At 40.7% G+C, this 19887-nt stretch overlaps 1 protein-coding gene across 2 annotated transcripts in view; it reads left to right on the top strand.

Moving 5' to 3' along the window:
- JHY (junctional cadherin complex regulator) overlaps window positions 1-17838 on the top strand; it is a 97767-nt gene extending 79929 nt beyond the window's left edge. The window contains exons 6-8 of one of the 2 annotated variants that reach the window (XM_073584853.1): window positions 2506-2580; window positions 17060-17179; window positions 17353-17838. In XM_073584853.1, coding sequence (XP_073440954.1) covers window positions 2506-2580; window positions 17060-17179; window positions 17353-17553 — 396 coding nt within the window. In that variant the 3' untranslated portion in view covers window positions 17554-17838. The remainder of the gene's footprint in view (window positions 1-2505; window positions 2581-17059; window positions 17180-17352) is intronic. The other variant, XM_073584854.1, reaches the window with a different exon arrangement.
- Window positions 17839-19887: the final 2049 nt, after the last annotated feature.

Below are 19887 nucleotides of genomic sequence, written 5' to 3'. Positions count from 1 at the left end.
TGCTAATATCCGTCTATAGTGCACAAAGCGCCCCCTCCTCCCTCAGTTAAGTCTGTCCGTCAAGTCACCTTCCCCACATAGCCCCCCAGAATGGTATAATACAGCCCAGCATGGTATAATACAGCCCATCATGGTATATAGCCCCCCAGAATGGTATAATACAGCCCAGCATGGTATAATATAGCCCAGCATGGTATAATACAGCTCAGCATGGTATATAGTCCCCCCAGAATGGTATAATACAGCCCAGCATGGTATAATACAGCTCAGCATGGTATATAGCCCCCCCAGAATGGTATAATACAGCCCAGCATGGTATAATACAGCCCAGCATGGTATAATACAGCTCAGCATGGTATATAGCCCCCCCAGAATGGTATAATACAGCCCAGCATGGTATAATACAGCCCAGCATGCTATATAGCCCCCCAGAATGCTATAATACAGCCCAGCACGGTATAATACAGCCCAGAATGGTGTAATACAGCTCAGCATGGTATATAGCCCCCCCAGAATGGTATAATACAGCCCAGCATGGTATAATACAGCCCAGCATGGTATATAGCCCCCCCAGAATGGTATAATACAGCCCAGCATGGTATATAGCCCCTCCAGAATGGTATAATACAGCCCAGCACAGTATAATACAGCCCAGCATGGTATATAGCCCCCCCCCAGAATGGTATAATACAGCCCAGCATGGTATAATACAGCCCAGCATGGTATATAGCCCCCCCCAGAATGGTATAATACAGCCCGGCATGGTATATAGCCCCCCCAGAATGGGGTAATACAGCCCAGCATGGTATATAGCCTCCCAGAATGGTATAATACAGCCCAGCACAGTATAATACAGCCCAGCATGGTATATAGCCCCCCAGAATGGTATAATACAGCCCAGCATGGTGTAATACAGCCCGGCATGGTATATAGCCCCCCAGAATGGGGTAATACAGCCCAGCATGGTATTTAGCCCCCCAGAATGGTATAATACAGCCCAGCACAGTATAATACAGCCCAGCATGGTATATAGCCCCCCAGAATGGTATAATACAGCCCAGCATGGTGTAATACAACCCAGCATGGTATATAGCCCCCCCAGAATGGTGTAATACAGCCCAGCATGGTATAATACAGCCCAGCATGGTCTAATACAGCCCAGCATGGTATATAGCCCCCCCCAGAATGGTATAATACAGCCCAGCATGGTATATAGCCCCCCCAGCATGGTATGATACAGCCAAGCATCGTATATATTCCCCCCAGAGTGGCCCCACAGTCCAGTACTCACACTGATTTAAAAAAAAAAAAAAAAAAACACTCCTCACCTTCTCCTCGTGCCTGGGCTGCTGGCTGCTCCTGTCTCCTCCTGCTATGTCTGGCACACAGTGAGAGCGTGATGACGTCATCGCGCCCCCGCTGTGTCAGAGGCAGAGTGTTGAATGATGGGAGAGGGAGCGTCAGCTGACGCGCTCTCCTCCATCACTGCCTCCTTCAATGCGGCAGCGGCGGGAGTTGGCGCTGGGGCAGGCGGGCCCCCCTGCCTCACAGGGGCCCCATAGCGGCTGCGTGATGTGCCGCTGGCTGTGGGCCCCTGGAGGAGCGGGGGCCCTAGGCACCTGCCTGGTCTGCCTGCCCATAACGCCGGCCCTGCACACAGGATAGGATTAGATACACGCCTCAGCAGTCAGTGTCACACATGATAGGATTAGATACACGGCTCAGCAGACAGCAAAGGCCCCTTTACATTTAGCGATGCACCAGCGATCCGACCAGCAATCTGACCCGGTCAGGATCGCTGGTGCATCGCTAAATGATCGCTAGTGAGCTGTCACACAGGCAGATCTCACAGCGATGCAGCAGCGACGCAGCGCACGATACTCACCTTTCACACACAGCGATCTTGACGTCCTCCCGCCCGCCTCCACGCATCGCTCGTCGGCGCCAGCAAGAAGCGGACGACGAGAAATGGAGCCGGACATTCTCGCGCGATCAGCGATGGACAGCGGGGGAGCCGGTCGGAGGTAAGTATCACACATAGCGATATCGCTAGCAATATCGCTATAACGTCACAAAATCGGTAAAGATAAAATGGAGACCGAATGTCTCATTCAGTGTCTGGAGCTGGAGCTGTGTGAATTTCCTGTGTGGGGGTCTGTGCTAAGGCCTAAAGAACTGGGCACTTTCCTGAGCAGGCAGACCACTATATTGTATGGACTTTTTATTTTGTCTTTTCACTTTGTGCCGGAAAAGGCTGTTTTCTTATTTGCTATCCTGAGCAGTTTATGCAGTTTTGAATAAACTTGCTTGGACATTTTAGCATTACCGCTTCCTGTGCCTACCTCAACCGCAGCTGAGTGAATGCAAAACTTCACAATACACAACCTGGCACATTCAGTTGTCATAGTCATATTGCTGCCCATGTGAAGTGTCATTACATACATAGTGATACACCTCTGTGTGATGATGGGAGTGATGATCACTGATTTCACGGTTTTTTTCTAGAGGTTAAAAAGTTTCCTCAATCAAGAAGTGAAGTTAGGAGGGCTTGGACCTACACACAACATCAGTGAAGAGAAGGTGAGAAATCTCCAGCAAACTGTGCTGACCGCTCCGCTATATACCGCTAAATACTGACCTCTGTCATATACTTTACACCTTTATATACTTTGTACCGATATACTGTATACTGTCCTTGCTGTATACATTATACCGATATATACTGACCTCTGCTGTATACTTTATACCGATATATACTATCCTCTGCTATATACTTTATACCACTATATACTGACCTCTGCGATATACTTTACACCGCTATATACTGAACTCTGCTATATACTTTATACCGCTATATACTGACCTCTGTCATATACTTTATACCGCTATATACTGACCTCTGTCATATACTATATACTGAACTGGAGCTGGGAGACTTTTTAATTAAGGTAAATGACAGGAGAATTTTGGATGGGATGTTTGCAGTGTGTGGTGTACCGGACATAAAATTCCGAACAATACCTCTGCTATATATTTTATAGCAATGAGCAGAAGTAAACAGGAATAGAAGCGGTACTCCAACCCGGTAAAAAAAATAGAAAAAACCTTATTAAAGGCATGTTATTTAAGGCATGTTAGCCATGTTTAAAAACAGAATAGACACCTGACACATTTCTGAAGGTGCCGCATTATACTGTGTGTGGGGGGACTGCATTATACAGCGCCCTCAGAGTATAATGCAGCCCCCTACACACACGCAGTATAATGCGGCCCCTGCAGAGTATAATACAGCCCCCTAAGAGTATAATGCAGCCCCCTCAGGAGTATAAAGCAGCCCCCCAGAGTAGAATGCAGCCCTCCACAAACACAAACAGTATAGTACAGCCCCACACACAGTATGATTCAGCTCCCCACACACAGTATGATGCAGCCCCCCACACACAGTATAGTGTAGTCTCCCCACACACAGTACAGCTCCCACACACAGTACACAATGCAGCCCCCTACACACAATATAATGCAGCGCCATCACAGTATAATGCAGCGCACTCAGAGTATAATGCAGCAGCCTCATAGTATAATGCAGGGCCCTGAAAGTACAATGCAGCCCCTAGGAGTATAATGCAGCCCCCCACACGCACAGTATATAATGCAGCCCCCCAGCATGTAAAGCATCCCCCCAGAGTATAATGTAGCCCCCCAGAGTATAAAGAAGCCCCCTCAGAGTTTAATGCAGCCCTACACATAGTATAATGTAGCCCCCCCCACAAACACACACAGTATAGTGTAGCCCCCCCACACACAGTATAATCTCTTCCATCACTGCTTTCAACTGTATATTCAAAGTAATGGCTTTCAATATGACCCCGTTCCACCCAGACAACCATATACCAGCCTCCAATATATGACCCCTCTCCACCCAGACCACCATATACCACCCTCCAATATATGACCCATCTCCACTCAGACCACCATGTATACCAGCCTCCAATATATGACCCCTCTCCACACAGACCACCATATAGCAGTCTGCAATATACAATGGGGAAATAAGTATTTGATCCCTTGCTGATTTTGTGAGTTTGCCCACTGACAAAGACAATAATATCAGTGTGGAGATCAATTAATGAGGTCAATCATTCTGTGAAGAAACAGATGTGAATCAGGTGGCCCTTATTTAAGGGTGAAGCCAGCACATGTTGTACATGCATTTCTCCTTTGAAAGCCTGAGACATATGGGTCATTTGAGACATTTTTCAGAAGAACAGTGTACTTTGAATACAAAGTTGATTGGAGAGGGTAAAACTTATAACGAAGTGCAGACAATGATCGGCTGTTCAGCTAAAATAATCTGGGTTTAGGTCTGGAGATTGAGCTGGCCATAACAGAGATTTGATGTGGTGGTCCTTCATCCACACATTGATTGACCTAGCTGTGTGGCATGAAGCATTGTCCTGATAGAAAAACCAGTCCTCAGAGTTGGGGAACATTTCCTGAGCAGAAGGAATCAACTGTTTTTCCAGGATAACCTTGTATGTGGCTTGATTCATACGTCCTTCGCAAAGATTAACCTGTCCAATTCCAGCCTTACTGAAGCATCCCCAGATCATCAACGATCCTCCACCAAATTTCACAGTGGGTGCAATACACTGTGGCTTGTACACCTCTCCAGGTCTCCGTCTAACCAACAGACGACCAGGTGTTGGGTAAAGCTGAAAATTAGTCTCATCAGAGAAGATTACTTTACTCAAGTCCGCTATGGTCCAATCCTGAAGGTCTTTGGCAAACTTCAGCCTGGCTCTCCTTTGCTTCTTATTGATGAAAGGCTTTTTTCTAGCTTTACATGACTTGAGCCCTACCTCTAGGAACCTGTTACGAACTGTTCTTGCCGTGCACTTCACCCCAGCTGCAATTTGCCATTCTTTTTGTAGGTCATTTGATGTCATCTTGCAGTTGCTGAGTGACATTCAAATAAGATGACGGTTATTCTGGTCAGTGGAGATTCATTTTTGCCCTCTGCCGGTCTGTAGCTTTGTTGTCCCCAATATCTGCTGCTTGACCTTGTTGTAATGGACTACTGTCTTAGTTATTTTTTCATTCCTATTACATTTGGGTTATTACTAGCACTTGTTTTGCCATCCAGCTTGTCCTATTGCAAGAGGATTGTGATCACCACAGCAGGGTTTTTTATACTTTCCTTCGTTATATAAGATTTGGTTCAGGTGATCACCTGATCAGAAGCGTATTAAGTTGAATGAGGTGTACTCTCATTGGAATTCAACTGACACTGGAATGGAATGACTGTCAGACATATAGAGAAGCTGATTTTTATAAAACTGTGCAGTGGTCTCTTAATTTTTGCCAGAGCTGTATGTTAAAATACTTGAAGAGGTCATGTTGCCTTATACTGAAGAGGATATGCCCTTGAAATGGGGGCTTCAACAAGACAATGAACTTAAATGCACCAGGAAACAAGCAAAATCTTGGTTCCTGTCCAACCAAATTGAGGTTATGGAGCGGCCAGCCCAATCCCCGGACCTTAATCTCATAGAACACTTGTAAGGGAGACATGAACCATTTCTGATGCAATGCCAAAAATGCCAAAAAATTGTAGGATGTAGTCCGTGCATCCTGGGCTGGAATAACAGGTGACAGGGGTGAGAAGTTGGGTGACTCTATGCAACATACACTGTGTTCCAAATTATTAAGCAAATGATATTTTTCTCTGATTTTCCTAAATAGTCGGTACAAATGACAGTGAGTCTAATAAAGGTCATCACCGGTTAGAGTATACATCAAATTATATTGAAGAAACCTCTCAATGATAACAGTATAATCTCCAAAATGAATAAAACCTCAAATTGCACTGTTCCAAATTATTAGGCACATTAGAATTTCTAAACATTTGATATGTTTTAAAGAACTGAAAATGCTCTTTTGTGGAATTTGCAGCATTAGGAGGTCACATTCACTGAACAAAACATCCTAACAGGCCAAGTTACATGTTAACATAGGAACCCTTCTTTGATATCACCTTCATAATTCTTGCATCCATTGAAATTGTGAGTTTTTGGAGAGTTACTGCATGGATTTCTTTGCATGAAGTCAGAATAGCCTCCCAGAGCTGCTGTTTTGATGTGAGCTGCCTCCCTCATAGATCTTTTGCTTGATGATACTCCCAAGGTTCTCTATAGGGTTGAGGTCAGGGGAAGATGGTGTCCACACCATGAGTTTATCTCCTTTTATGCCCATAGCACTCAATGACTCAGAGGTATTCTTTGCAGCATGAGATGGTGCATTGTCATGCATGAAGATGATTTTGTTCCTGAAGGCATGTTTCTGCTTTTTATACCATGGAAGAGAGCTGTCAGACAGAAACTCTATATACTTTGCAGAGGTCATTTTCACACCTTCAGGAACCTTAAAGAGCCCTACCAGCTGTTTCCCCATGATTCCGGACCAAAACATGACTCCTCCACCTCCTTGCTGACGTCGCAGCCTTGGTGGGACATGGTGGACATCCACCAACCATCCACTACTCCATCCATCTGGACCATCCAGGGTTGCTCGACACTCATCAGTAAGCAAGACTGTTTGAAAATTCAAGTCTTCATGTATGTCTGGGCCCACTGCAACCGTTTCTGCTTGTGAACACTGTTTAGGGGTGTCCGAATAGTAGATTTATGCACCAGAGCAAGCCTTTGAAGGATCCTACACCTTGAGGCTCAAGGGACTCCAGAGGCACCAGCAGCTTTAAATATCTAACGGATAGAGTGAAATATACACGGGCGCTACCCAGCCACAAAATAGCTCAGATGCAGCGGATAGGGAGACAGGACTGTGTCGATTCCTGTTTAAAGCCAAAGAATTGTATAATTAAATACCTTACCGCGCTATACTGAGCAGATATAAAGAACAGAACCAAGGGACAAGGGGAAAAAAAAAAAAAAGGGGGGGGGGAAAGAGGGGGTTTATAAACCAATACTTACTTTTAATTGAAGGGATTTTGAGGAATATTCTTAGTGATATAGGGCGTTTGTCTGGCGGATACCTCGCCTGTGATGTTGTATTCGTGATTTCTTGTAGTGATCAGTGATACTGATAAAAGAATATATTAATAGGATTAAAATATCAGTAATGTTAATATCCTATGCTAAACTTTAATGAATTAACTGTACTCACTATGATTTACTGAATATTGCTATTTCCTTCAGGTTGGTACCGTGGTGTTTACTGTGGTGCTTGCTGATAGCCCACTTTCACAGTGCTGACCAAATAAAATTAAATACAATTAGTATTAATAACCGTGATAAAGAATCACAGCTATGGAGTAGCCGCTGTACTTACTTATATTTGTATGTAAAAAGTAAGCAGGAACAGTATCCTCTCATGTAAGCATTGTAATGAGGCTTTAGCTGTAAAGAAACTTTCACTTGTAGAGTGCTTGTGGTAATTCCTGCTAGTTGGATAAAGCAGGAGCAGGGTTTGCTGGTTATGTCAGGCACTAGACAAGAAGAAAACCACTTGATAAAGTGATGTTATAGTAAACGGTCAGTCCGAACAGGACTTACTTACTTGTACCGCTTGCTGAGTGCCGTAATCAGCCTAGGTGGTGGCTGTTGGCGCAAAAAATCCCTGCACACGGGGAGGATGAGGCTGCACCGCACGTAGCGGGGGAGCGGGAGAACGCCGGCACCTCGTGTGCTCCGGCCGGAAGCAACAGCGAGGACGCGGCGCGATGGGGGGGCGGAGCTATGTGACGTCACAAGCTAGGTAAACAAGGACGGGAGCACAGAAGGCACAAACCAACGCGTTTCGAGGGTGGCTTCCCTCTTCGTCAGGGCTATGACAAGTGTCTATCTGCCCGTCCTTATATATTAGGTCTCCCAGCTGCATTCAATCATCCTTAAACAGGTTGTGGTGCTAATGGATAATCATTAATGACTTGCGGTAACCCTGCTTTATACTGATTAATGGAACCAATGGGGTTGTAGCACTTTTTGTATACTAAAAAATGTATCATCATAATCCATCTAGTAGATTATTAAAAGAGGAGAATATGAATAATCATCCATTTATATTAAAACTTAGCTTTTATTGTTAATAAATTAAATTAAATTAAATAAACCTCCATCATATTAATACATTTAAAATGAAAAAAATTAATCACAATAAATACTAAAAAATTTATTACGATGAATACTAAAAAATGTGACTTAATGAATAAAAATGAGGATAAAAATATATATATATGTGTATATTTTTATGTAAAAAATGCAAACAATGCCTCACTTATTTTTATTTTTAAAAAAGGTCCATCACTGGGACCAGGGACAGAGAAAAAAAAAAAAAGGGGAGGGGGGGAGATTTACAAGAGAAAAAAAAAAAAAAAAAAAGGGGAGGGGGGGAGATTTACAAGAGAAAAAAAAAAAAAAAAAGAAAGAAAGAGACCCTCTATGGAAGAGGGGGGTAAAAGGGGGGTGTTAAAGGTTGTCGTATACACGATTGGTATATCATGAATGTCATAAATTGTAGTATACATAATTGGTATGTCAAAGATTGGGAAAAGAAAAAGGGGTAAAAGATAATATAGAGGAAAAGAAGTGGGTTGATATTTCCCAGCTAGATTTAGAAAGCATGTAGCTCAATCTCATGATTTAAGCCTTTCGGAGCCAAGCTGTCAAGGGTGAAAATCCACTTAGATTCCACCCTTGACATAGCTTTCAAAAAATTCCCCCTCCTGGGGTTCTGGGGGACCACCTGGATTCCACAATAGGATACCCCTTTATAGGATTGATTGTGTTTGTCCAAAAAATGACGTGATAAGGGATGTCCTTTAAAACCTTTCTTAATATTATCCAAGTGTTCTTTTATTCTATCCATTAACCGTCTTTTGGTTCTACCTACATATATTTTATTGCAGGGGCACCTGAGCATATATATCACTCCCTTTGTTTGGCATGTTATTACATCTCTAATAGTGAACTCGTTTTTAGTCATATCTAAAAAGGAAGTATGTAATTTCCTTTGTGTCATTGTTCTTTTGCAACAAGAACATCTCCCACATGCCAAAAAACCAGACAACTGCATATTTTGGTTGGTAATAAGTGATTGACGTAGGGATGACCCTGTTGCCGATTTGATGGCTTTTGTAGTAGGTGCTACCAGAAGTCCAAGGTTTTTTGCTCTAGTATACACAAATCTAGGACGTATGGGCAATAAATCCCCTATATGTTTATCTTGCTGCAATATTGGCCAATATTTTCGTATGATATTATTAAATTGCTTATGGCCTGCATGGAACTGTGTGATGATAGGTAATTGTTTGATTTGATCTTGGATGGTTGGTGAAGGATTACTATTGCGGGGTTTGTATATTAGAGAAGTTCTGGACATATTTTCTACCTCCCTTTTAGTTTCATTTAATATTTGGGAATCCTATCCCTTTTCCTTAAACTGATCTGTCAGACGTTCTGTTTCCTTGTGAAAATCTTCAATATTTGTGCAGTTTCTTTTTACCCTCATATATTGACTCTTGGGTATGTTTGTTAACCATACTGGTAAGTGACAGCTACTTATATGGATATAGCTGTTTGAGTCCACCTCCTTGTGGTACCCTTTAGTAATTAATCTATTGTTTTCTACACAGATGGTTAGATCTAGAAAATTTACACTTGTCTTACTATAAGCAGGTGTGAATTCCAGCCCGAATGAATTTGAGTTAAGGCTGGAAATAAATGTCTGCAGGTCTATAAGTGAGCCATCCCAGATGAAGAGTATGTCATCTATAAATCGTCTCCATAGTCTCAGGCCTTTATGGAGACTACTATTTTTGAAGATGAGATTATGCTCCCACATACCTACGTATATATTTGCAAAACTTGGCGCAAAACGCGTACCCATAGCAGTGCCATGTGTCTGCAGATAGTATTGATTATCATATGAAAAGTAGTTGTGTTTGAGGATGAATTCAATACACTCAACTATGAATGCTATCTGGGAGTTGTGGTACAAACCCAACATATGGAGAGACCATTCGGCTGCTTGGCATCCTTTTGTTGGATCAATAACCGTATAGAGAGACTTTATGTCTAACGTCCCCAAGATAAAATTGCTATTCCACTCTAATGAATTTAAAATTTGTAGAGTGTGAGTGGTATCTTTTAAGTATGCTGGTAATAATGCCATGCACTTTTGTAGGTGTGTGTCTACGTACCTTGATAGATTGGCAGTTAGGCAGTTTATGCCGGATATAATTGGCCTGCCAGGGGGGTTTTTTGTATCCTTATGAATTTTTGGAATGTGATAGAACACTGCTATAGAGGGGGTTTTGTTGTTGATATATTGGCATTCTTTTTTATTTAAAATCCCTAGAGCTGTACCCTTTATGGCTAATGTATTCAATCCCTTCATGAATTGTGCAGTGGGGTCAGATAGTAATTTCTTATAAGTAAATTGATCCCCTAAAAGTCTCAAGGACTCTTTATGGTACATAGTACGATCCATTATTACAATGCCCCCTCCTTTATCTGCCGGGCGGATTACAATTTCATTGTTTTCCTGAAGTTGAATGATGGATTTTCTTTCTCCTAAACTGAGATTTTGAGTGACCGTCTTACTTGGTCGATTGTTCATTTTTCTTATTTCTGCCGTTACTAGAGTCTCAAATGTTTTAAATGAATTAGAATATTCATTCAAAGGGTTGAAGGTAGACGGTAAGGAAAGCTCGGTGTGTATGAAGGGTATAGGGCTTGTATTTGAGTATGTGGGCCCTGGATGATTATCCCCTTTTTTTAGAAAATATTTCTTTAGGGCCAAATTCCGGAGATATTTCTTCATGCTAATATATAAATTGAATGGTTTTGGTAATGCTGTTGGTGCAAATTTCAAACCCTTTTGAAGTAATTGTTCCTCATTTGGTGAAGGTTGATATGAGCTTAAATTAAAGATTTTTTGTGTGCTAGTGGGTCCTACGTGGTTTTGTTTATTTTCTTTTGGGAGAGTGACCTACCTCTCTTGCCTCTTTTTGTTTTGTATTTTGGATATGAAAAAAATCCTTTATGGGTGGATGTGTTTGTAGACCTACTCGTCTTTTGGATTTGGTAACGTGGTTATTGGTTATTTTTGATCTATAGCCAGGTTTATAATTTTGGCCATAATTCGAAACTGATGGTTTTAGTGTTGATTGCTTCCCATTTGGAGTTTTATTACTAAATAAAATCCTTTTGTGCATTGGATTATTGGTTTTTACCCTTTTGGTCATACCTGATAATGTACTCATAGATCTGCTAGGTAAATTTACCTGCAAAGCATTACTTCCTGATGGGGTGGATTCCTCCCAATTATTGGTATTATCTGATTCCTCCACCAATGCAGTTAGTTCCGAATATCTGTTGGTGGTGGGGATGTTTTCGGTGTCAATAAAGGGAGAATCTATAATAGTTGGCGGATCCTCTTGGCAGTAGAGGTGATTGGAAATGTCATTTACCTCTACTGATTGATTTTGTAAAGATTTTGGTTGTGTTCGAGTTGAGACAGGTGTATATTGTGTTGAATTACTATATGTGGAAAACACCATTGATGTCTCTGATAAATTTTGTGTTGAGGACCGATTATATTCATCAAGAGTTATGAATTTGTTATTAATAATGGGGCTATGGTTTGTATTGGGGTGATCTTGTCTATAGGTCTCGTCTATAGGGATATTATCTCTTGCAAATTTTCGCATTTTCTTTGTTATTATTTCCTTCTCCTTTTGCTTTAGCCTATACATGATATTAGTGGTTAGGATTTCAAGCCCCTCTAAATCATTAAAGGTGCTTAGTTGGTCAAAAAGTGCGTTAATTGTACAGCTCGTTTTTTTGAGGTTCGCTGCTCTTTTAGAGATAATAAATTGTAATATATGATTGGAGAAGTTTGTGAACAAATTGTCCCATTCTGATTGTATGTTGGGGTCTCCAAAGTCACCTGCTAGTGTTTTATAAACTACCAGGCCTTTGGGGACCATCCCTGCTTGGACATATCTTTCCAAGGAAGCAATTTCCCACATATCTCGCATTTCATTTATTAATAATTTTTCCAATGATTTTAAAAGGTCCTTGGCTTTACCTAATTCATCCTGGGAGTGATTATATTCCGGAAACTGTTTGTTCATAAAAGTACGGCGGAAGATTCGATCTTCCCTGAGGGCCTCAATGGCCATAGTGGTGCTGCCAACGTGTGTGACACAGTAAAAGTATAAAACGGATAGAGTGAAATATACACGGGCGCTACCCAGCCACAAAATAGCTCAGATGCAGCGGATAGGGAGACAGGACTGTGTCGATTCCTGTTTAAAGCCAAAGAATTGTATAATTAAATACCTTACCGCGCTATACTGAGCAGATATAAAGAACAGAACCAAGGGACACTCTATAGCAGTGTTCTATCACATTCCAAAAATTCATAAGGATACAAAAAACCCCCCTGGCAGGCCAATTATATCCGGCATAAACTGCCTAACTGCCAATCTATCAAGGTACGTAGACACACACCTACAAAAGTGCATGGCATTATTACCAGCATACTTAAAAGATACCACTCACACTCTACAAATTTTAAATTCATTAGAGTGGAATAGCAATTTTATCTTGGGGACGTTAGACATAAAGTCTCTCTATACGGTTATTGATCCAACAAAAGGATGCCAAGCAGCCGAATGGTCTCTCCATATGTTGGGTTTGTACCACAACTCCCAGATAGCATTCATAGTTGAGTGTATTGAATTCATCCTCAAACACAACTACTTTTCATATGATAATCAATACTATCTGCAGACACATGGCACTGCTATGGGTACGCGTTTTGCGCCAAGTTTTGCAAATATATACGTAGGTATGTGGGAGCATAATCTCATCTTCAAAAATAGTAGTCTCCATAAAGGCCTGAGACTATGGAGACGATTTATAGATGACATACTCTTCATCTGGGATGGCTCACTTATAGACCTGCAGACATTTATTTCCAGCCTTAACTCAAATTCATTCGGGCTGGAATTCACACCTGCTTATAGTAAGACAAGTGTAAATTTTCTAGATCTAACCATCTGTGTAGAAAACAATAGATTAATTACTAAAGGGTACCACAAGGAGGTGGACTCAAACAGCTATATCCATATAAGTAGCTGTCACTTACCAGTATGGTTAACAAACATACCCAAGAGTCAATATATGAGGGTAAAAAGAAACTGCACAAATATTGAAGATTTTCACAAGGAAACAGAACGTCTGACAGATCAGTTTAAGGAAAAGGGATAGGATTCCCAAATATTAAATGAAACTAAAAGGGAGGTAGAAAATATGTCCAGAACTTCTCTAATATACAAACCCCGCAATAGTAATCCTTCACCAACCATCCAAGATCAAATCAAACAATTACCTATCATCACACAGTTCCATGCAGGCCATAAGCAATTTAATAATATCATACGAAAATATTGGCCAATATTGCAGCAAGATAAACATATAGGGGATTTATTGCCCATACGTCCTAGATTTGTGTATACTAGAGCAAAAAACCTTGGACTTCTGGTAGCACCTACTACAAAAGCCATCAAATCGGCAACAGGGTCATCCCTACGTCAATCACTTATTACCAACCAAAATATGCAGTTGTCTGGTTTTTTGGCATGTGGGAGATGTTCTTGTTGCAAAAGAACAATGACACAAAGGAAATTACATACTTCCTTTTTAGATATGACTAAAAACGAGTTCACTATTAGAGATGTAATAACATGCCAAACAAAGGGAGTGATATATATGCTCAGGTGCCCCTGCAATAAAATATATGTAGGTAGAACCAAAAGACGGTTAATGGATAGAATAAAAGAACACTTGGATAATATTAAGAAAGGTTTTAAAGGACATCCCTTATCACGTCATTTTTTGGACAAACACAATCAATCCTATAAAGGGGTATCCTATTGTGGAATCCAGGTGGTCCCCCAGAACCCCAGGAGGGGGAATTTTTTGAAAGCTATGTCAAGGGTGGAATCTAAGTGGATTTTCACCCTTGACAGCTTGGCTCCGAAAGGCCTAAATCATGAGATTGAGCTACATGCTTTCTAAATCTAGCTGGGAAATATCAACCCACTTCTTTTCCTCTATATTATCTTTTACCCCTTTTTCTTTTCCCAATCTTTGACATACCAATTATGTATACTACAATTTATGACATTCATGATATACCAATCGTGTATACGACAACCTTTAACACCCCCCTTTTACCCCCCTCTTCCATAGAGGGTCTCTTTCTTTCTTTTTTTTTTTTTTTTTCTCTTGTAAATCTCCCCCCCTCCCCTTTTTTTTTTTTTTCTCTTGTAAATCTCCCCCCCTCCCCTTTTTTTTTTCTCTTGTAAATCTCCCCCCCTCCCCTTTTTTTTTTTTTTCTCTGTCCCTGGTCCCAGTGATGGACCTTTTTTAAAAATAAAAATAAGTGAGGCATTGTTTGCATTTTTTACATAAAAATATACACATATATATATATTTTTATCCTCATTTTTATTCATTAAGTCACATTTTTTAGTATTCATCGTAATAAATTTTTTAGTATTTATTGTGATTAATTTTTTTCATTTTAAATGTATTAATATGATGGAGGTTTATTTAATTTAATTTAATTTATTAACAATAAAAGCTAAGTTTTAATATAAATGGATGATTATTCATATTCTCCTCTTTTAATAATCTACTAGATGGATTATGATGATACATTTTTTAGTATACAAAAAGTGCTACAACCCCATTGGTTCCATTAATCAGTATAAAGCAGGGTTACCGCAAGTCATTAATGATTATCCATTAGCACCACAACCTGTTTAAGGATGATTGAATGCAGCTGGGAGACCTAATATATAAGGACGGGCAGATAGACACTTGTCATAGCCCTGACGAAGAGGGAAGCCACCCTCGAAACGCGTTGGTTTGTGCCTTCTGTGCTCCCGTCCTTGTTTACCTAGCTTGTGACGTCACATAGCTCCGCCCCCCCATCGCGCCGCGTCCTCGCTGTTGCTTCCGGCCGGAGCACACGAGGTGCCGGCGTTCTCCCGCTCCCCCGCTACGTGCGGTGCAGCCTCATCCTCCCCGTGTGCAGGGATTTTTTGCGCCAACAGCCACCACCTAGGCTGATTACGGCACTCAGCAAGCGGTACAAGTAAGTAAGTCCTGTTCGGACTGACCGTTTACTATAACATCACTTTATCAAGTGGTTTTCTTCTTGTCTAGTGCCTGACATAACCAGCAAACCCTGCTCCTGCTTTATCCAACTAGCAGGAATTACCACAAGCACTCTACAAGTGAAAGTTTCTTTACAGCTAAAGCCTCATTACAATACTTACATGAGAGGATACTGTTCCTGCTTACTTTTTACATACAAATATAAGTAAGTACAGCGGCTACTCCATAGCTGTGATTCTTTATCACGGTTATTAATACTAATTGTATTTAATTTTATTTGGTCAGCACTGTGAAAGTGGGCTATCAGCAAGCACCACAGTAAACACCACGGTACCAACCTGAAGGAAATAGCAATATTCAGTAAATCATAGTGAGTACAGTTAATTCATTAAAGTTTAGCATAGGATATTAACATTACTGATATTTTAATCCTATTAATATATTCTTTTATCAGTATCACTGATCACTACAAGAAATCACGAATACAACATCACAGGCGAGGTATCTGCCAGACAAACGCCCTATATCACTAAGAATATTCCTCAAAATCCCTTCAATTAAAAGTAAGTATTGGTTTATAAACCCCCTCTTTCCCCCCCCCCCCCTTTTTTTTTTTTTTTTTTTTTCCTTGTCCCTTGGTTCTGTTCTTTATATCTGCTCAGTATAGCGCGGTAAGGTATTTAATTATACAATTCTTTAGCTTTAAATATCTGTTTGCTGGTTTGTAATGGCTTTTTAGCAGCCACTCTCTTAATCCGATGAACTTGCCTGGCAGAAACCTTCCTCATTCTGCCTTTATCAGCACAAACATGTCTGTGCTCAGAATCAACCACAAATCTCTTAACAGTACGATGATCACGTTTAAGTTTTTGGGAAATATCTAATGTTTTCAACTCTTGACCAAGGCATTGCACTATTTGATGCTTTTCAGCAGCAGAGAGATCCTTTTTCTTTCCTAAATTCCTTGAAACCTGTGCCCTGCTTAATAATGTGGAACATCATTCTTAAGTAGTTTTCCTTTAATTGAGCTCATCTTGTAAACTAATTATCACAGGCGTTTGAGATTGATTTCGGTGGTCCAAAGAGCCCTGATACACAATACCATCTATGAGTTTATTTGAAAAACAAAAAATTACATCTTTAGGACACTTAAATGCAATTTGCATAATAATTTGGAACACAGTGTAGATGTGAAGCCGTTCTAAAAAACTGTGGGCAACAACTACATATTAGGTTAGTGATTCACAGGAATGATAAATCCACAAAAAAAGTACATATTGTGAGTTTGTAAAGACAAATGCAGACACTGCTGTTCATTAGAACTACACAATGTTCACCTTTTATTTTCTTCAAAGTAGTTAAAAATTATCTACATTTCTCTTTGTGTTTTGAATTAGAAAACAGTGTGCAATGTTCCCAATGCTGGAAATAATACTAGGAGAAAAATGTGTGATTAACTGCTATTATTTTGAACACTACTGTATGACAGTTCTCCACTTAGACCACCATATGCCAGCCTCCAATTTATGACCCCTCTCCACCCAGACCATGTATGCCAGCCTCCAATTTATGACCCCTCTCCACCCAGACCACTGTATACCAGGTGTACTTACTTTCTCACACACTGCTTCCATCATGTATTGGTCCAGTTTTTTGGTCAGTAATTACATGGTGTACTTTGGCCTTTTGTTTGCCTCTGTGCAGGTCTGCCTGTGTGTGAGATGGGAGTACTAATGTTTTCCTAGTAGAGGCATTTGTGGCAGACTTCCCCTTGTTGGACTGCTGATGAATGTTCTCATGTGAGCAGATTTATCTCCATCCTCCATGACATGATGCTCTGTTTCCAGAAAGAACAGCTGAAACAGCAGAAGGAATACGCCAAAGAGATCCTGGAGCGGAACCGCAACAAGCCAACGAAACCGCGAGAAATCCACGTGCCGCACAGTGACAAGAGCACGAGGAAGAAGGTGCTATTCCATAACGAACCTACATAATGGACCTGATGTTACTGATACATGATTATTATTAATAATGGTGACTTTGGTCACGTGACCAACAATTCATTAATAGTGCACACAAGCCTCCAATACTAAAATCAGTCTAATCAAACTTTATCTTGTATTTTCTTTGTCTCTTTAAGAGCCTGGATTACGCCAAAAATGTCCCCCGGCCACAGCCTGTACAGAAAATGTCCAGCGAGAAGACAGCGAGCGTCCCGAAGAAGCGAGCGATGAGCTGCGAGTCTCTGCTCCCACAGATGAGGTTACTAGAAGATCTGCAGCTCAGGCACGAGAAGGAGAAGATGGCGGTGGCCGCCATGAATGCCCTCCATATCCTGTAAGTCACCAGCATGATAAGAGACCGCCAGTCCAGGCTGCAATATGGGGGCAGCAGACGTCTCCCAAGCTCGAAAATCAAGAGACTGCGTGCTGCTGACAATCAGAGCCAGAAATGTGCTCAGACCCATTGTCACGTCCCCTCACCCATAGGAAGGATGGTATTTCCTCCCCTGGACGGGTTGCTCTCCTGTGCGCAAAGCATTGGAGAAAAACCTCACTACACATGTGATAATGTGTGAAGGGTGGACACGATTATTACACGTGTAAAATAAAAATATCTGCAGAAATCTTGTCTCTCATCTAAGATTTTTTTTTCTTCCTTAAACAATAGCGAAAAAAATAAATCCGGAAACCGTCAGCAAGTAGGTTACCTGCTGTTGACAGATCATTTTAGACGGACTCCCCAGCGCCTGTCATGTCCACAATGAGACACAAAGTGATTAGCCCATGACTAGCAGGAGACCGTTCTTCATACAATTACTAAATAGAGACGGAAAAGATCAGGAAACAGAAACTTGTTGATGGTTTCCATAAATAAATTTGTTCCACTGTAAAATGAAGTCAAAGCTGGAACGTTAAGATTGAGGTAAGTATAGGAATCAGGAAATGTAGAACTCTCCCATCCAGCACCCCCAGATATCCGGACCCCCTAAACCACCTATATGTTGTATATGTGTCATAAGGTGCAGGAGGAAGGTGTCAGTCACCCGGGATCAGATCCGTCCGCAGAGCGTTTGTATCTAATCTAATTTTGATAGCTAATTCAAACCGTAAAATAATATTATTGAAAAAAGCCTCGTAATGGCCTCAAATTGTTAATGGCCTAATTTTAAATTGCCATTTAAGTCTCAGTGCACGACTTGGAAGGTAATGGGGTCCCGCTGCTCTGCAGCCATTTTAGCAACACGCTGGAAATCATTTTTTAATCCTGAGCCTGCAGGAGCCGCGATCTCCCAGGGTTAATGCAAAATGCATTAACAATTAATGGTCGCCGGAGCTGCCATATTGTAAGCGGCTCATTGAAAGCAGCACCAGTCCTAACAGGTTGGTTTTTTATCACTTTTTATGGGGGGGTTTATACATATAATGGCTTTCTCCTGCTTCGTAACACAAGTTATTTTCTTACAAATGTCACAAAAGCCGTAAAGGCCTCGTTCTCCGCGTCCCCACTGTGGAATCAGACGAATGCGATATTGTGTTTTACCAATAGAAAAAAAATATTCTTTTTTTTTTCTAGCACAATCAGTTTTAGCAAATTTTAAGCGGCCGCAAGATCTTGGAGGGGGGATTAATTTACGCAATTTACTTTTTGCTCAAGCTGGAAAACATTTTAAAATGTTACAAAAAAAAAGAAAAGAGTGAAAAATATAAAGAGAATACTGGAAGAAAAATCAAAGCACAAAAAAGAAAAAAAAAAGATTTTGCATATTTGTGCATTTTTTTTAGGTCTTTTTAGACTGATGTCATCAGTTTCTTTCGTTGATTTATCCCAGAACTCTAGAAAACTAAGAAGAGGGGGCGCCATCACTTTTGGGGTTCCCTTATGTTAAAACAGACCTATGGATAAAAATAAACACGAATGCAATTATATCATCTTCAAAATAATCTAAAAACTGAAACATAAGCTGTGCCTTTAAGAAACTCATTTTTGCCTCCCACAGATCTCACATCCGGTCCCGTGACTTCTGCTCCTGATCATATTCACTTTTTTGGAGGGATGGGGTTTTATTTTTATACCAATACATCATTTTTATATTATCATAGTTTTAAAGTATTGAATGACCTATAAATCTTTTTAATTTTAGATTATAAAAAAATATTTCTTTAAAATTTTAGATTTAATCCAGTAAGATGATTCTCCAGGTCAGACCACGTTCACACGATCAGTATTTTAAATCAGTGTTTGTAACTCAGAGTGGGTGATAAATACAGAAGTGGTGACGTGTTTCTATTATGAGCACACGTCGCAGATTCGCCTGCAGAATTTTCTGCACACAATCCGCGCCTCTTAGCAGAAAACGCAGGTAAAAATCCTTGCGTTTTTCATGCGGATTGTCATGCGTTTTTTTTCCATGCGGATTGTATGCGTTTTTGTAAGCTAAATAAATAACATATTTTTAACAAAAAAAAAAAGATTTGTGATGTCATTTCTGGTCCAACCTCCTCTTTTATATTTGTCCAACCCACACTCCATTACACACACAGAGAGAGAGATAGAGATAATCCTTTAATCGTCCCACCATGGGGAAATTCAGATAGATAGATAGATAGATAGATCTATAGATAGATCGATAGATTGAGATAGATAGATAGATAGATAGATAGATAGATATGGG

Source organism: Dendrobates tinctorius, unplaced genomic scaffold (genome assembly GCF_039654945.1).
Source record: "Dendrobates tinctorius isolate UK_male_01 unplaced genomic scaffold, ASM3965494v1 ptg000086l, whole genome shotgun sequence".
NCBI classification, from domain to species: domain Eukaryota; kingdom Metazoa; phylum Chordata; class Amphibia; order Anura; family Dendrobatidae; genus Dendrobates; species Dendrobates tinctorius.
The sequence above is the reverse complement of the archived record's forward strand: the minus strand, read 5'-3'. Positions and strand labels throughout refer to the sequence as shown.